We start from the raw sequence: 18,356 nt of genomic DNA, 5'->3' as shown, positions 1-18,356 counted from the left end.
GGGAGAAGGGGATGGGAAGTAAGAGGCAGGCTGTCGCTAACCCACTATTCCAGAACAAGGCCCGTAGCTGAGAGGGGGGAAACATGCCAGACAGTGGAACACTGGTGACAAGCTCTCTGGGGACAGAAGCCTAGATTTATAGCACTGTCATTACCCAAGCTGTAAACGGTCCCACCACGGCAGATTTCAAGTTATCCACGTGACCTCAGGGAATGCAGAGCTGCGAGGAATGGGAACCCACGGCTCTCCCAAGCCACACGCCGCTGCCATGGCACTCCTGCGAGTTCTGAAGGCGCCTGGCTTGGCTCTGGAAGTCCTGGCCTGGAGCTGCTGAGCTGGTGAAATCTCAAACTGTCACAGCTTTGAGGCATGTTACAGGGGAGCTGAGCTCTTATGGTCCCGGGAAGAATAAACTTTGCACAGCCAGGCTCTGCTCGTGGCCACCTCCACAGAGGCTGCCAGCTTCCAGGCACTAGCAAAAGCAGGTTTTCAACTGCTCGTTGGCCCCCACTGAGAGCTGGGACCTTTCCTCAGAACACTTTGATGCATTTTCGCAGGGGGAAGAAAACACAGAAGCAGCTCAAAGTCGGAGGTCAGCAGCTTCAAGAAGCATGGCGATCATTTCAGACCTATCGGCTCTGGTGTGAGTATGTAGTCAAACTTTGCTGGTTGCTGTGGTCCAAACTGAGAAATCACGACTCTCTGCTAACATTGGGATTAAAGGCCTGAATTCCTTCAGAAGGGCGAGACGTCAGCCTCAGAGACTCAGCTGGAACATGAAGGTCATTAGTAGCAGTGAATAAATAGATTCAGTGTGGAGTCCAGTGAGAAAACAACCTTGTGGGGCCGTGTCAGCTCCAGAGAGCAAGAATGCAGGTCGTCGGGAGGCCCTGCTGTGGCGGCCCCACCCCAAACCCCAGAGAGAGCCAGTGAGGCCGGGCTCCAGGGCCCCTGACAGACAGGAGTCCTTTCCAAGGCCCTGTACATGATGTGATATTCTTTTCCTAAAGAAGGCCCTCAAATTAAATAAGTGTGGTGCCCCACAAGTCCCCCCTCCTCTCCATCCTTGGGCACCCGTGGGTATATGCAAGCTCCCTTCGTCTGTAATAAATATTTTCAGATGAGTTTGTCTGTGAAATTAGGATTTTTAGACCTAGAAACTCAACTGGGCTACTAAGATAATGACAAATGCTTTGACTGAATGGGCAAATAATAGAGTTAAGAACAAAGGGAAGTGCGGATGACTTGATTCCATCTGTGATGTCCGAAACTGATGGGTGGGGAGGACGATTTCACTTGCTGGCTCAGCCTGGGTCAGAGGTCGGATGTTTTAAACAACTGTCTGAAATATAACAGCGCTTGCTTTTGTGTATTATGCTGAGAAGCCATTAGAAGCCTCTGAATAGCTCCAGAGACTTCTGCAGGGACAAGGGTGGGTACCTGCTCTATTTGGCTACTACCGCAGACAAAACTTCCACAATGGTCTGGAACGTGAGGTCACGTGACGAATGCCCGTTTCCATCCTGGGCCCTTCTTTCCCCCAGTGGATATTTGCACATGGTCCCTGGACTTTGGGCACGGTGGGAAAAGATCGTGAGCCATTCTGGAGTGTGAGGAGGGGGCATTCCTGATGGGGAGGGCACGGCTCCCCTTGAGAACTGCCTGGAGGCCAATGCGAGAGGCTGACGCCGTCCACTGCCCTCCTGTGTGGTGCTGTGCAGAAGTGGGTTCCTTTTGTCTCTCTCCCTTTTGGATTCCACTGGAATACTTGACCCACAGTCAACCTACTTCTAATCCTGGCACTGAGTCAGCGCCTTTTATTTCCACTCGGAGTTCTGCCAGCTCTGTTCTTAGCTGTGGATGCAAACTGCAGAGGCATTTCCTGTTCCAGGTGGTTTCGAGCAGAAAGCCAGGCAGCGTGGGCTGGAGGTAGGTGGGGTGAAATTCTTCAGGAACTGCTCCCAGCAAATGTGAGAGTAATTCAAAGTTACACGGGGTTGACTTCCAAAGCACCCAGCCCCGAGTGGAAACAAGGCTTGTTTGAACTAACTTTAGAAACGTAACGAGCGTGGCCCACCTCCAGGTTTGCCCTTGTTCACACACCAGGCCCGGAAAAACCGGGATTCTGATTGGTGGATAAGATAAGGGAACCAGGGCTGCTTCCAACCTCCCATGGAGGTCCTGTGCTTCTGGCGGGCTCACACGTCGTCTGGCGACAGTGAACCGATCGATCTCCTTGGGTTGGAGGCCTGCTTCTGTGTGAAGTCCACACGAGGAAGTAGCAGCAAGGGGCAGGCTTAACACGTGTTGTCCCATGAAAGGCCACCCCCATCCATCAATCTCTGGCCATGACTGAACACCTCAGAGCAATTCTGGGAGGCTCTGTGAACTGCAGCCGAGCCGGATGAAGTGAGAAGCTTGGATGAGCTACTGAATCCCTGGGGCCTCAGTTTTCCCCTTGGAGAAATGGGCATAACAGTACATTTGCAGTATTTGTGGTGGGAGGGGATGGGGGTCATGTCTGCAAAGCAGAGCAGGGCTCAATGACTGGGAGCCACACACGTTCACATTAGTGAGTGAGCGTGAGGCCCTCAGGTTTCAAGAGCCGAGAGGAACCATCATGAGAGGTAGTTCCCCGGGGCAGAAACCACCCATTGCTACGCTGGCCCTACAATGGGGCCCAGTCAAAAGTTCATTCAGACTATAGGAATCAGATGTGATCGAAAAGACCCTGATGTCCTTCTGTTCCTCTTACCTTGCCACAGAAAAGTAGAGATAATGTTTCTATTTTCACCAGACACCTGTGGCTGGGGTCAGGTGGAGGCCTGGTGCTGGCAAGTCTCAGAAGCCGGGCCTGGAGGCCAAGGGACTTATTGGCAGGGGTGCCTGCTGGTGTTTCATGGAAGAATCAGTGAGTCAACCTCGGAGTTGAGCCAGCTCCCAGGATACTGGAATTGTGATTTTTTTTTTTCTTTTTTTAAATGAGGGTCGAAGGCACTGTCAGCCTCGAGGAGACCCAGGGAGCAGAAACTTCATTTCCAGGTAGGGGAGGGCCAATGTGCCAGGTGGGAAGGGTACCTTTTGGTACCCAGGGTGCTGAAGGGTACCCAGACCGCATCTTTTGGGGGTGACACTAGGTGATGGGGCTTCCGAAGCAAATGCTGGTGAAGGTGATTCAATTTCCTTCGGTGGGCAGAAAGAGAAGGGGTGGGCTCTTCGGGAATCTAGTCCAAAGGCCGTTGCTCTGAGGAAGCTGCCAAAAGCACCACCGGCGTCATTCTAGACAGGCTTTCCAGGCATTGTTCTGTTTGTAGAGCGACAGCTGGGACAGCTGCGGAGAATACAGGCTGCACCGGGACGGTGTCCACGGGGCTGATGGACACTAAGGTGGGTGTCAGCCCGACAAGGGCCTCTCCTGGCAGTAGGATTACGACCAGCAGTTACCGTCTTGAGGAGGCAGGTGAGAAAGCCGCAGAGGAGGTGGCAGGCTGCCCTAGGGGTCTGTTTACTGGTGAGCCCTGGTAGGGTCACGTAGAGGCAAAAACTCCTGTCCCCTCTCCTGCCTTTCCCCAAGGCAGGTGTGTGACAATTATCTTAGTGACCTAATGGGGTCCTACCAACAACAGGATGACGGTCGCCATCGTGGACCTGCCCACCAGTGGTTAGCTTTGTGTCTGTCCCATTAGACTCTGGGTTTCTCAAGTAGGGACCATTTCAAAGAAAGGCTTGGAAACCTTCGTGTCGTCTGAAAAGGCAGGGATGTGGACAAAGGCATACTTTTCTAAAAATCAGGGATAAAAGTGGAAACAGAAGTGTGTCGTGAGTAACTGCTTTTCGCCAAGATTACTTCATTCTTAAGTTACAAGTGAGAGATCGTGTCTTACCTATTTTTAAATCTCAGACAGCATCTTGCAACACAGACAAGAGAGCTCAACACTGAGAAATCACACTGTAAGGAAGCTTAGGAGAGGGTACCTGGGTAGGATATCAGCCACCACCAGTTTGAAATGTAACCCAAGACAGGAACATGGGAGTCAGGCTGGTGGGAGAACACAGGTAATAACAGGTCCCATCCCAGGGAAGTAAGGGCAGAGACAGCCCCTGGGCACCCTGCTGGCCCCATGACAGCATAAATAACGCTTACAAGTCAATGTGGCGCTCTATCTACCCTAGTGCTGGAGTACCGGGCTGACCTTGGTGGAGGTCGATGGGGAGGCTGGAAGTTGAGCTCAGGATGCCCTCAGGGGTTCTGTGGCTAAGAAGGGGTTCAGCTGAACAATGCCTCTTAGACTTGAAGCATGGCTCTGGTAAAGGCAATGAAGGCCAGTCTGGAATGGAATCCAATCCTTCCATAGACAGACACAGGTGAGTGTGTCTAAGTCAGAGGAGTTTACCATTAGGAATTTGGGGTACACGGTACTTAGTAAAAATCAGTGTTTTCTGAGTTCCCATTAGATTTCAGGCTGTTACTCTTCTTCCAGCTAAGGAGTTACCCCCAGAGCCACTGACAGCTTCCAGGTGCTTCCTGCAAGCTGGGCGATACACCCACACTGCCCAGGCTGAGGCTGCTCTCCCGGGGTACCTCTGGGGGACTTATGCTACCCCAAGTCCTCACAACTTCCTTCACTCTCCTGTCGTCTTCCGTCCTGTACAGAGCCGGTGCTTCCTACTGGTCCCTGTACCACACCTTGGGGGTGGCTGCCCGTTAGCCAAATACGATAGCACTGTTTGGTCCACTCTGATCGCTGCTAACATTCCACCTAAAATACGAGCATAAAACCAATGATCTGGGAGAATGATGCTGAATGACGGGCCTCATCGTCCACATCCATTCTCAGAACATAAACTGTCAGTCAAATCATTTTTGTTTTACCCAGAAAACTGTGGGCGGGTTTGTCCTCCACCACGCGGATCCTCCGAGCTCCGGCAGGAATGACAGCAGCTTCGATGTAACCTGTAGTAACAAAGAAACACACAGGTGAACCACACCTCCACCCTCGACCAGAGCCCCACACCGCGTCTGCCACCAAAGTCCCCGCTACCACACACCCCGCCATGGGGATTTCAGAGCCTGAGGGCTGGTACTGCTATGAGAAATCGAAATAGTCAAGTAACAAGGAGCATTCTTTTATGGCCAGACTCTCCTGGCACCATTGGCATGTATTATGGGATGAATGGTATCCCCCCCAAATTCGTTTGTCGAAGTCCTAACCCACAGGGCCTCAGAATGTGACCTTATTTGGAAATAGGGCCATTGAAAAAGTGCAATTAGTTAAGACGAGGTCACACTGGAGTGGGTGGGCCCTGCCTCCAATATGACTGGTTTTCTTATAAAAAGGGGAAATTCGGGCCTGGACACCACACGGGGAGAGCAATATGACAGCGTGAAGCAGAGAGGGGATGAGGTATCCGCAAGCCAAGGAACGCCAAAGATGGCCAGCAAAGCACAGGTGCTGGGACAGAGGCCCGGGACAGACCCTGCCCTACAGCCTTCAGAGGGAACCAACCCTGCTGACAACTTGATCTCAAATTTCCAGCTCCCAGAACTGTGAGACGATAAATGCCTGCTGTTTACACCACCCGGTTGGCGGTACTTGGGTACAGCAGCCCCAGCACACTAAGACAGCCTGGAAGCTTCGTGACCAGCACCACCCTGGGAGTGTGGGTGGAGTGATGCCCCAGACACATTCATCGATTGGAGGTTCCTTCGCCCTTCGCTGTACTAGGAACTTTCCCCGGATATCCATGGAGGACAGCAAGAGCTAAGCAACTTGTCCTTGGACAAAAGCACTGCCTTACACACTGTGTACCATTTCCTGCCTCCACTGCCTTTCGGGCATTTCTGTCACTCTCGCAGTATCCACTTTTGCCATTTCCTTGAGGATTTACGAGCATAGAGGGAGGCCTGCAGAGGCCATGCTCTGGCTCTGAATGTGCCCCGGACACTAACAACGTAGTTAGTTAAGGTTTGGGGCGGAAGTGACAGAGGCGGCCGTGATGGAAGTCAGCACATGGCAGATGCCTGGTCAACTGGATCAATAAATGAGCCCAATGCTGTGCTGAGATTCTGAAATGCGGGCTGGTAATCATTTTCTTTTGATTTTCATTTGGGTTTCACACAAGGGCCATATGAGTTCATTTCAGCAAATTAGGTGGTGCTCTCTGATTAGATCATGACTTGTACCCCTGGGGTTCCCCAACGTGGTATCAAAGTCAGCAGGAAAGCTTCAAAAATGAGAGATTTCTGGGCCCAACTATGTAGAGATTTGGGAAATATCTATTTTGAGGGGTTTATTTTCTTACAGCAAATGTGGCTTTACTTTATTATAAAGATAGTGCAGAATAATTCAAACAACCTAAGGGAGAAAACCTAAATCAGCCTATTCCCCATTGCACTAAGAAAGTGATCCCTAAGAAAGTAATATTTTGGTGACCAGCCTTTTCAGCGTCTCTTAATGCATACAAACATACACACATCATTTTATGTGACTAGGATATTATCCATGTTTGAAAAGAAAAACAACTTTAAAATAGAGTTTTGCTAGGCAATATGTGCCCAAGGCACAAAATTCAAAAGTCATAAAAGGATCGCGTCGAAAGTATATTGATCTTATAAGATAAATCCTATAGTTAGCTACCTTTCTAACACTCTTAGTATTTATAAGAATTTGTATATGGTGCCTGGATTTCGAAATAGCTAAATGAAGCATCTGACAATAGGACAGTTTTGTCCCTTCCCTTCTACTCTTTATGCCTTTTTTTCCTTCCTTCTCCTTCCACTGTTCTGGGTGGATCTTACAAAACTAAGTAATAATCAATATGAGATTATGGCATCTTGTCTTACTCACGATTGTCACGGGAATGCGCCCAAAGCTTTCCCCTGTGAGAAAGCGATGGGTATCATTTATCAGGTTAAGGAAGTTCTCTTTTATGCTTGTTTCTTACGAGTTTTTATCATGAAGAGGCATTGGAGTGAATCAAGTGCTTTTTTTGCATCTACTGAGATCATCATAGTGTTTTTCTCCCAAACAACCAAAGACCTCGGAGCAATTTAACTGTAGTCATAACATTTGTCATAGATGACATGGTGTGTGGGTTGTTATCTTTGCTTTGCCTTCCCTTCACCAATACCCTTAAGCGGACTGTTATTTGTTTTTTATTCTGATGTTTGCCTGTAAACCTTTCATTATATTTATGAGTATACTTCTATTATGTGACTTAGCAGCTGTAAGTGAAATATTTTAATCCCTGGATAGTAAAAGATGAGGAAATCAGTATAATTACACTGCACTCCACTTTCTCACACCCCACTTCAACTTTCATTGTATCATTCCTACGTTATATTAGTGTATAACATTTCCTTTTGCTCTCTGATTCCTGGAGTTGTTTTCCTCTGAGTCCTAAAAATGTATTTAATGTTCATTATGTGTCCTTTTGCTAGTTTCTGCAATAAGCTCTTGCTTGCCTCAAGTTTCTTCTGGGACAGGCTTATGGGAATTATATTTTCTAAAATACAGTAAAAACCCATTGTTCATTGTCCTTATGCTAGAATGTCAATTGGGCTGGTATTAAATTCTGGGGTCACACTTTCTTTCTCCGAGGCTGTTGTGCGAGTTGTTTCATTAACTATCAGTGGGAAGAACTCTGAAGCCACTCTGATGTTTTCCTAATAAAAGGTTGCCTAAAATTTGGATCAGATGCTCAATAGATTCTTACCTTTAAAGTCTAATAACTTTTAGGCTATTCATAGTCTTGCATAAGTGTTTCCTGGGACATAAGGCTACATTATGATTACGCTAACGTATACTTTTCTATTTGTTTAGATTTCTTCTTCAGAGACACTACATTATTTACGTTTGATCTCCTTTTTCTCCCATCGTATCCATTTAATCTCTTCTCCCTGTGATTCTTTGTTTATTTCTATTTTGTTTTGCTCATTTTCCTTACTCCCGCCCTTTGTGCCCCTTACTGTGTTTTAATCAGTGTTGATTTCCTTTGCTTCCATGGGGACTTGGTTTTTGTGATGGATTCCCATTTTCTTCCTCTTCCTCTTTCCTCAGCTCAGTGTAAGGCATCTCCCATCTCCTGTGTTGCTTATTGTTTCACTGCATATTCCCTGAGGCCTTATATCTTAGCTATGAGTACTTGTCTTATGGAGGCTATTGTTTAATAAGTGTTTGGAACTTATGCTCGTAACATTTGGTCTCAATTTTGCTCTAGGGATGCTTCTCTATTTTAAAAGTTTGGCCATAAACACAAACAAACAAACATACCATCTTTTAGGATTATAGCACTGAATTTTGTACCACAAATCTCTCTTCAAGAAATCCATTCCTTCTAGGGGAGTCTGAAGAATTACTGGATTCCAGGCATGCAAGATAGCAAAGTGTCAAAAACGGAGACAAAAATTGTTCAGGGTCAATATGACTAAAACCTTTTTCAGAGGAATTTCCATTTAAACCACAAAATGGACTTGAGAACAGGATTTGCTTGGAGAGCCGAACTATTTTCTGAAAGAAGCCACTGTGATATAGAACCTTCCGATTTTGTGATTAACAAACCTGGGTGTTAGCCTTACTGAGGCAATAGACATATCCACTGAGGTCCAGATTAATTTTCCACATTCCTCAGCAAGGTACATTTGCAACCAACGCGTGGTCACCACTCCTATGTTTAAGCATAACTTTGGCACAAGTAGCCATGCTGGAGAGTCACCTGTTTTCTTTCCTTTCTCACGTCGCCTCAGGTGCAGAGGTTGACGAGCAGTGAAAAGCTTGGGGCAGATACACAACCCAGGTTAGACTCACCCTCAGGTGACCTCTGAGTAATGGGGTAGGGGCATCATTGCCGTGCATGGGATCTGCTCCCCTTTCTTTCTAAGGTGACCTCCTCCACTCGCGACATGGAGGAAGCCAATGAAAAAACAAGCCCCTGAAAGAAAGGCAGGTCCTTTGTCTACAAACCAAGGCCGCCAGTGGTCCCTTTTCTGACCCACAGCTCAAAGGCCACCTCAAGGCTGGTGTAAAGAGCAACGAGAAAGAGAAAGAGTCCCGTCACCAAGTCCAAAAGCACCTGTTGTCCCCCCTACAGACACCGGGCACCATCATGCTGACCGGGCGTGAACTATAATGAAAGAGATTTATTCTAGGAAGTCATCAGATAGAGCCAAATTTTCGGTAAGCCAGCAAGACTTTCTCTGTGGGATAATTTTCCACTCTACTCTCTGCCATGAAGCAGAGAACTCCAGTGAGAGGGACACGATTCGGATTCATGAGGAAGCCATAAATAAAAGTCGATGCCTCTGCCATTGTTCTAGCAGAACGTGCCATTTCTGCCTTGAAGACAAGTCAGAGGGAACTTTAAAGCGATGCTGACCTTAAACTTGTCTCAAGTCTTCTGAATATTAATATTACCAGGTTATGAGTACATTTCCCTGTGCAAAGAGTTTTGTCTGAATTTCCCAAGTAGACTTGCTTTTAGATGATTTGGGGGTAGGGGTGGGGGCTGTCACATTTTTTCCCTTGTGTTTTCAGTAGCACTAACTTTCTTTTCCAGTGAGGTACCATGATGGAATACAGGTAAAACCCAGACTACGTGGCCTTTCCCCAGGTTGTATAGAACATATATACATATGAGGTCGGACAATTGAGTTCACGAACTCATCCTAGAAAAAGTGCTCCAGACCTCATGGCTGACTATCATTATGGTCACCTTTGAAGTACTCGCCTTGGGAAGCTATGCACTGGTGCCAGCACCGAGTCCACCCTTCAAAGCAATTTTGGAACTCTTGTTCTGGAATGGCCATCAGAGCTGTCGTTGCATTACTCTAGATGTCCTGTATGTCATTAAAATGTCTTCCTTTCAATATTTCCTTTATCTTTGGGTAAAGAAATAAGTCACTGGGGGCCAGATCAGGTGACTAGGGAGGGTGTTCCAATACAGTTGTTTGTTTACTGGCTAAAAACTCCTGCACAGACAGTGCCATGTGAGCTGGTGCATTGTCGTGATGCAAGAGCCATGAATTGTTGGCGAAAAGTTCAGGTCGTGTTTTTCACGCAGCCTTTTCAGCACTTCCAAATAGTAAACTTGGTTCACTGTTTGTCCAGTTGGTACAAATTCATAATGAATAATCCCTCTGATATCAAAAAAGGTTAGCAACATCGCTGCAACAAGTTCGCAAACTTAATAGTCAGACCTCATATATATATATATATATATATATATATATATATATATATGCAAAGTTCTTTTTTTTCCGGTAATTAACTCACAAAACAGTTGGAGAGGTTTTTGTATAAGCTTATATTTTTCCCTTTTTACAAAAGTTGTTTATGAGAATATTACTATCTTTACGTTTTTCCTAGTGGTTGTTTTGAGTCTAATTGAAAAGAACTCATTTCCTGGGAAGCCCCTGAGGCTAAAACAAATATTCTTGTTCACCCCTCAGAATGTGAGATGAGTGCTGAGGGGCCATGGTTTTTACCTCCAGCATGAGGACCAGGAGGGTGTTACCAAGTACCCTCTGCTCTTGGCAAAATCCAACCCTGTAATCTAGAACCTTCCCTATGAAGGAAAGTGCCATCCATGGCTAAATTCTCTGGCACATTTTGGCATTTTTTGCCAACATGGCAGGTGGGGCTAAGGAGACTCAAGACACATCCCTGGCACCCAGACATGTTTTTGTCCTGCCTCCAGTGAGTCTTTATCTTTTCTAGCTCTAAAGTTGGTTTTATCCTATCGTTTTTCTTTTTGGCAGTCCGTCTTCAGCATCAATTCTATATAAGCAATAAATGGCCTCTGTGTTTATTAATGGCTTCGTGCATGACTCATTCCCACTGATCTACTCAGGACGCGTTCAGGCATGTAAGCGAGGCAAGACCCCCACACCAGACATGTCACCGCCAGGACCGCATAACATCCAAACATCTTACATGAGAAACACTTGGGAACAGCCTCTGCCATCACGCATGTGGACACCTTCGTACAAAGGTTATTCTTGACTGAGAAAAAGAAATACATTGCAATTGGTTTACGTGCGCATTTCACCAACTGAGAATTGTAATTCTTGATCATGGTGGAGAAAAGCATCATTATCTGTCATTGTCACATAACGGCCAATTTCCCCCCGGGACCGTCATTCCCCACACCTAAGACTGGAACAGAGAACCTGGCACGTGGCAGGACTTGTAAAGGTAATTATTGAATAAATATGTGACACGCGGACTTATCATGTCACCTTCCCTTTTCCAATCAACTGCTTGAGGAGGTTCTCTTTAAGGACAAAGTGCAAAGGGATTTGGAGCCCATGGGGCACCGCGATTGGTTCTCGGTGGGGACTGCATTCCAGGTGTGTCCTGGATACCCATGGGCAGTGGTCGCCTTTTGAATGCTGAGGACAGAATGGCATGAAGGCCATAATGTTAAAGTGATGAGTTAATGAATGAAGTGAAAGCATCACACCAAGAACTTTCAAATTACTGAATTCAAACCACGGAGTTGTTTCCCTTCCCCCAGAGGCTAAGCACTGTACCCCACCCACCAGAAAAGCAGCATGAGAGCCAATTTGAGTGGATTCCTTCTGGAGTGAGCGGGTGAGGAACTCCCTCCATTGTTCAAAGCTGGGAGGCAACAGGCCCGAGGGTAATGAACGAGCTACACTTAGAACGCCAGAGCCGCGGTCTCTGCACTGAGACTTCTCAAGGTCATGAGAGGGGGACGTCCTGGGAGGGTGTGGGGGTCTTCTCTGGATTCTCAGCTCAAGTATTTAGGTAAAAGGACCCAGACCCAGAAGAGTTCAGGCAAGGGTCTGGATTTCATACAATTGGGCCAGGAGCCTGCATTTCATTGCTTTTTATCTTTCTGGTCCGGTATTTCTCTTTGATATTCCCCCTAAAGGGTGATAAGACATTCCTGCTTTGGAGCTGGGCAGAGATGAAAGTTACCTTCCTATCTGAACTGACGGAATGAGCGAGTCCATCCAGCCACGCTTGGAGTCACCTAAGATGTTACAGGACCCAGGGGTTTTCTACTATTTCTACGCTGGGTTTTTCCTTCAGTCTGAAATGTCCCGCCTCCATTCCCACCGTCAGTTCATTTCTACTAGTCCTTTAGGGCTCAGGGGCCACCCTCATCTGCCCTCAGCCTTGGGTGAGGTACCCCACCAGAACTCGGGGCCCACAGCACTCCCGCTGAGCTGCCTCTGTCTCACATATGGACTCAAGCTGTCTGCCTGGGGGGGTCCCCTCCCGGACTGTGACCGACTTGGTGACAGTTATGTTCTAATTCTGTATGCCTCATGCTTCAATTGTAGTTGCCCTGAATAAATGTTTCTTGGGCAAACAGACGCATGGACACCCATTTGCCAGTCTTTCCGTATATGGGCATTCAAGAATGTCAGACCGTGATTATACGTCTGTGTTGGATGAAACTATATGAGACAGGCAGCCCGTGGGTTGTTCATGTGTGAGCATTCCACTCACATCTTCAAACACGGAATTCACCAGGATGTGAGCTTCGGCTCACAGACCCCAAATGTGAGGATTTGGGGGGGGGGGGAAACAGCGTTAAACTTTAAAATGAAGGTGTGACATCTGGCAACTGCGAAGAACGACAGATCACTTACAGGTGCGTGAAGCTAACGTGCAAGTACGAAAGGTCAGACAATGAAGTTTGTGAACTTGCCGTGTAAGTGCACGGGGGAAAGTTCGTGAATTTCACTGTCCGACCTTCGTGAATGTCTCTGAAGCTGGAAGGAAGTGCGCTAAGCTGAAAGCCGGGGTGGGGACAGCTACCCCCAGGATGCTTCCAATGGCTGTCTGTCCTGTCCTTCCACGGGGGACTGGTCACCACAGTCACAAGGGCCTGACCTCCCCAGAGGACAGTGCACATTCATACCCACCTGCCTCCTGTGGGGCAGGTGGGGCCAGGTGCAGGGTGGGATGGGGAAAGGGCAGAAAAAAAGGACGTTACTGTGGGTGGAGGAACGGATCTGCCCACGCCAAGACCGAAGGCCACCCACCGGAAAGGAGAGAGTACTGCAACCCTCATCTCTGTTCTCTCCTAAGTGAGCTGCTTTGTTGCAAACAGTGGAGTTTTTCAGAGGTGTGTGGTGGAACCTTCCTGATGTTCCCTGCAGCTGCCCGGGGACAGGTGAGAACGTGGCTGTGCGCTACCTGCCTTGCACAGAATGGCGCGATTGCAGTCAATTCTGTGATGCTTCCCTTTTTAAATCCTTTTTTAAATCAACAGTCAGTCCTGGCCAAGTGCAGAGGTTTGATTCCTAACTGCCCTGGCTGACACCATTGCCATAGACGAGATCAAAGGCTCATGCAAGCCCGAACTGGGGTCCAAATAGAAAGAATGGCATCAGACATGTCACAACAAGTAGCAGCCATCGCCAGAGTTCCAGGAGCACTTTCTGCAATGATAGAAATGTTCTTTCTTGGTGTTATCCAACCCGTGAGCCAGTGGCCACAGGTAGCACTTGAAATGTGACTAACGGGACTGAGGGCTGAATTTTTAAGTTTGTTTCATTGTCATTAATTCTAATTAACACTGGAATAGACTCAGTGACCAGTGGTGATGGTAACGGATGGTGGAGTTCCAGCCGCAGCTTTTCCGTTGACTTCAGGAGCCGTGGGGCAGGTACAGATGACCACATGAGCTTCCTGTTTTGCAGAGCGGACACCTGTCTAAAATCCTAAAGCCAGCCCTTACCATACCTGAGATGTAACTGCGAAATTTCCTTTTGTGCTTGCCTAGGCTTTGGTTTTCACAAGATCCTGCACAAATGTTTGTGCAAAGGCTGACCTTTCAAGGTATACAGAAGGCAGGCTCACCAGGTCTTCCATCGTCACAGAGCAAAGAGGGAGAGTGCACAGACTTCTCCTCTCTGCCTTAACTGGGGGCCTGTTCTGTGGGAGGAATCACGGCGATTCCATTCTTTGGTTGGGTGGACCTGAGCTGAAAAGCTTCTCTATGAAGCAATCGTGGGAAGGAGAGGAGAAGCTTTTTAGCTCAGTTCCATCCGACACCCTATCTTGGTGACACCACTCTGAGTGATGTTGGGACATGAGCTTTGAGAAGAGCTCAGCCTCTGGATGACTTGCCTGCCTCGTGTTCTCCCTTCACTAAGTATCAACCCAGAAACTTCCCTCACGTCATAAGCAGGTATCCTTCAGGACAAGAAATCAGCAACCGTCTCCTACATCTGGGCAGGGAACCGACGGCTGTGAAGAGGGTTCCGGCAGACAGATTGAGGCCCAGCAACTACATTTGGACACGCATCTCTAAGCACCGAGCTGGGGATGTTTACATTTGGGGAACAGGAGACTCGGTTACTCTGCCATGAGCCAGCAGAGGCATCTCAGACTGCCCGGGATGCACGGCTTTCATGCATATTTTAGGGATGCATGTCAATGTATCCTCCTCGTACTAACAGAAAACTCAGAAACAGAAAACACCTCCTTCACTGACAGGTCAAAACTATGCAGCAAAGTATCTCTGGCACCTTCTCTGTGTGCATGTCACAAGATGGGCTGACATGAAGCCACAGGGGTCTGGTGGGGGGAGGGGTGCAGCTACCTACCACGTGACCCACGGACCACGGGGCCACACCACCAAGCGCTACCAGCTCACTAGTCGCTCCTCGGAGCCTAAAGAGAGAGTTCTGATAAAATGTCTTTCTTTGTCTTTCAGAAATCAGGAACCTGAAGTGCCAGGTCACCTATCCACGTTCTAAACTAGCCCTTAAGTATGAAATGCAGGGCAGGCACACCAACGCTGCTTTTGGGGCAAAGGAAATAAAATATACAACAGAGGTCAGTTGCTCACTAGCTGCGGGCGCCCCTTGGGCCTCGCACTGAACCATCTCCCTGGAAGTGGCCAAGGTCACCTTTCCTTTGGGTCTCACACTCACCTGTCCCCCGCGAATGGCTGAAGTCACCCTTCACCACGCGGCAAGTCTTGCCGTCCCCGCTGCAGACTCCACACCGATCTTCTTTGGCCGCTGACCCGATGATGCCATCACAGCCGATTTTCTAAACAACCAGAGAGCTGGAGGTGATTCTGTGTTTCAGACTCAGAGGGGTTTTTCACGAGGATACCCTGTAGGGCCGATTTCTCCATTAGGCCCAGCAGACACGAAGCCCGGGGCCCACGACATTTTCAGAGGCCCGAGGAAATATTTTAAAACCAGAAGGGGAGAAAACTGAATAGAATCCAGCTTGTATTATATTTGTCATAATAACCATAGAGTCATCACCCTGAGGCCTGACACCCGGCCCCTCGTAGGGCTGTCTGAGGTAGGGGTAGCTGGTTCCCACACATGACCCAGTGTGGCCACAATTTTACATGATTTATGTTCCCCTTGGGGCTCTGTGGGTCATCTGACTCTTGGCTGGGACAGCCAATGGTCCCAGAAAATACAGCAGACTCCACACTGATTTTTTTTGCAGAGGTCCAGATGCCCAAAGCTCATTCAGGCATGGCTGGGGCAACCCATCTCTCAGGCAGACCTGGCCCAAGAATCTCTCAAATCTTTTCAACAAGGCTTGGCTGAGGGCAGGGGAGGGTCGCCCTGACCCTGCGTGGCTCCGAGCAGCACAGCCCAAGTCAGCTCCCGAAAAGTGGGGGAAGAACTTTGTAGTCTGCAAAGTAGCATGCCTAAGTGTGTGCTCTGATACACATGGGGTGTTTAATTAGTTGCCTGTGAAATTGCTGAAATGCCCCTGCATGTGTTTCCTCCTCCTTAAAGCGCACACTTTCAGAACAAGAACTAGAAATTGTCCCCCCATCCTGTACCATCAGGCCTTCGTGGTTCAGGCTTCAGAGGATTCGACAGGCAGGGAAACCAGGCAGCAGTGACGTAGCTCTCTGTTATCACGGCTGGATGGATGTTCGTGAGGTGCTGTCCCTCTTACCCCCCACCCCCCACCAGGGGCCAGGGCACAGAGCAGAGCTGGCTGACCGCAGACTTCCTTGTAGGAGAACACTGAGCCCCAGGGTCACCAACGTCATCAGAACCCTCTGCTTCACAACCGCAGTGGTACTTCAGCGTGAAAAGGTGCCCATGTCACCAGGAGGACCACTAGGACACGGCCTGCTGGGTCCCACCCCCAGACCTGACCCAGCTGGTCGGGGTGGTCCGGGGAATGTGCATTCTAACAAGTTCCCAGGTAATGCTGGTGCTGACAGCCTGGACCGCACCCCGAGAAGCACAGCCCTCTGGGGGGGCTCGGTGATGACGAGATGAGTCTCCTTCACATGTGATAGTCCCGAAACCTCACCCTTGGAGACTTATTTCTTTGGGAAAGAATTGTGTGCCCCAAAACAAAAGCGTAACCAGATATATTTCGCCAAAGACGTGAAGGTATGCTAAGTGGTGAATAAGTTGAGTGCAAAAATGACCAGAATGGAACAGATACACGACAGCACATTGGAAAAAGCAGCTCAAATTTGTTCAAAGTTGGTACAGAAACAGGTAAAGGACAATACTGGGGGCTTTCGTGGCCAGAGGTCAGGTGAGGAGTGAATGGCGGTGAGAGGATGTAAAGGAACGGGGGAGACGTAGGTGATACATGGTACCCACAGGGTAGCAGCCATCAACTGTGACGCCTTGCCAGGGCACACAGGCCACCCCTTGGTGACCTGAGGGCTGACCAGCTGTAACGGGGCACCCTGAGCCCGGAGCCTGTGGCAGGGGCCGCCTACATCTGTCATCTGGTCTGCTGGGGGTCGCTGTAAAGTTGCTCGATATGAAACGACAGGGGCTAAGCACCCAAGGTAGCCAAGGTCTGCACATTCGCTCAGCCAGCACAGTCTCCTTGGGCTTCTAGTCCAAGAGCCTTGCATGCACACGGCTCTCACACTCCCCACCCCACCCAGGCTCACAGGCGACCCGTCTGCTGTGAACCTCCTGGGCTCTCTGGCCAAGACAAGGAACTCTGTGGGCACACACTGAAACACCGACACTTCTCCAAAGCCACAGGCCCCTGACTCCCCAGTGGTAGTGCTGGAGACCCTGCCAACTTCCTGGATGCAGCAGACACGGCCGCCCTCCTGGGCACCCACGCCTGAGACCTCCACGCCCTTCCCGACTCTTCCTCTTTTTAACATAACCAAACCCAACCACCTCCGAGCCCGGCTCCTGCAAGCCCCATCCCCTCTCAGCGAGGTGAACCCCCCCTCCCCGCCTTCTAACTGGTTTCCTGGGTTCCACAACCAACATGGCTTCAGTCCTCTGCTTCCATTCCTCCGGTACGATTGGAATAAAACCCACACTCTCATGCTGACCTGCCAGTCATGGCCCCGGCCCTGACTCCGCCCCCTCACACCTACCCCTCCAGGCCCTGCTGCCCACCCTCCTGTTTCTGGAACATACCAGCCTCCCTGCTTCTGCCTTCTGCCTGGAACATTCCCTCCCTACGTCTTTGCCAGGCTGGCTCTTCCTCAAATGCTATCTCCTCAGAGAGACCTGCCATGCCACTCACTGCCTTTCTCAGCGACAAGCCCCCCTCAATCTCTCTCTGACACCGTTTCCTTCTCCACATGGACCAGTCCTCAGAACAATCATATTTGTGACTTTGTGTGTCTTGTGTGTATTGTGTAGGGACGGGGACCCTCTCGGCCCTGCTCACCACAGAATGCCCAGCACACATTGCGGTGCTCCGTACATAGAATGTGCTCAAGAAATATTTGATGAATGAATTAAGTCCACACCAGGTACTTCCTGCTATGTCTACCCCAGCTCTCATTGATTCCGGGTTTCATGTAAGTCTCTCTTGCCGACACACTGTAGAGAATGGTATCTTACAATTCTTTGTATTCTTGTGCCCTATGCTATGACACACACTGGCCAGCATGCTTTTGAACACATCATACGTGTTCCATAAATGCCTAAAAACGATGACCTCTTATCAGGCAGGGCCCTGGGCAAAACTGGGAGTAGGAGACTTTGATTTTCCAAATGGGTCCTCTGCCTCTCTCCTCGTGCTCCCTGTCTGACAGCGACCCCTCCCTCCCAATGACGCATTTCATTTCTTTCATATTGGAACTGGGACTTTCTCATACAGGTTTTGATGGTCTTTTGGTTTTGGATTATTTTTTTCCCCCCTTTCCTGGCTGGGAGGAGAAGCACTTGCTTTCTTCAACTTCACAGCTATCTTCCAACTGCTGTCTCATTCTCTTCTGCTGGAGGGATGCCACTGGCTTCTTGTTTTAATTTGAACTGCATGCTTTCTGGCCAGCGTGTAGCCCTCACCTCCGCATTTACTGGGCTCCTGGGTCGTTCCACCAACTCCCGCGGCCCTCGTCTTCTTTTTCTTGACTTCACCCTTGTTTTGCTAAACGACACGTAA

General features: G+C 49.0%; 1 protein-coding gene across 5 annotated transcripts in view; it reads right to left on the bottom strand.

Moving 5' to 3' along the window:
- ADAMTS17 (ADAM metallopeptidase with thrombospondin type 1 motif 17) overlaps positions 1-18,356 on the bottom strand; it is a 255,794-nt gene that overhangs the window by 67,513 nt on the left and 169,925 nt on the right. For 4 of the 5 annotated variants that reach the window (XR_016018253.1, XM_074317647.2, XM_088789326.1 and 1 more), the window contains exons 15-17: positions 14,918-15,038; positions 10,932-11,000; positions 4,874-4,954 (exon numbers count right to left, since the gene is read on the bottom strand). Coding sequence is in view for 4 of the 5 variants with exons in the window: in XM_074317647.2 (XP_074173748.2) it covers positions 4,874-4,954; positions 10,932-11,000; positions 14,918-15,038 (271 nt within the window). In the remaining variant the exon portion in view is untranslated. The remainder of the gene's footprint in view (positions 1-4,873; positions 4,955-10,931; positions 11,001-14,917; positions 15,039-18,356) is intronic. The other variant, XM_074317646.2, reaches the window with a different exon arrangement.

The sequence above is a fragment of the Rhinolophus sinicus genome, chromosome 13 (assembly GCF_057876585.1).
Source record: "Rhinolophus sinicus isolate RSI-liver-muscle chromosome 13, RSI-T2T, whole genome shotgun sequence".
Lineage (NCBI taxonomy): Eukaryota > Metazoa > Chordata > Mammalia > Chiroptera > Rhinolophidae > Rhinolophus > Rhinolophus sinicus.
This window is presented reverse-complemented; position numbering and strand designations above follow the sequence as displayed.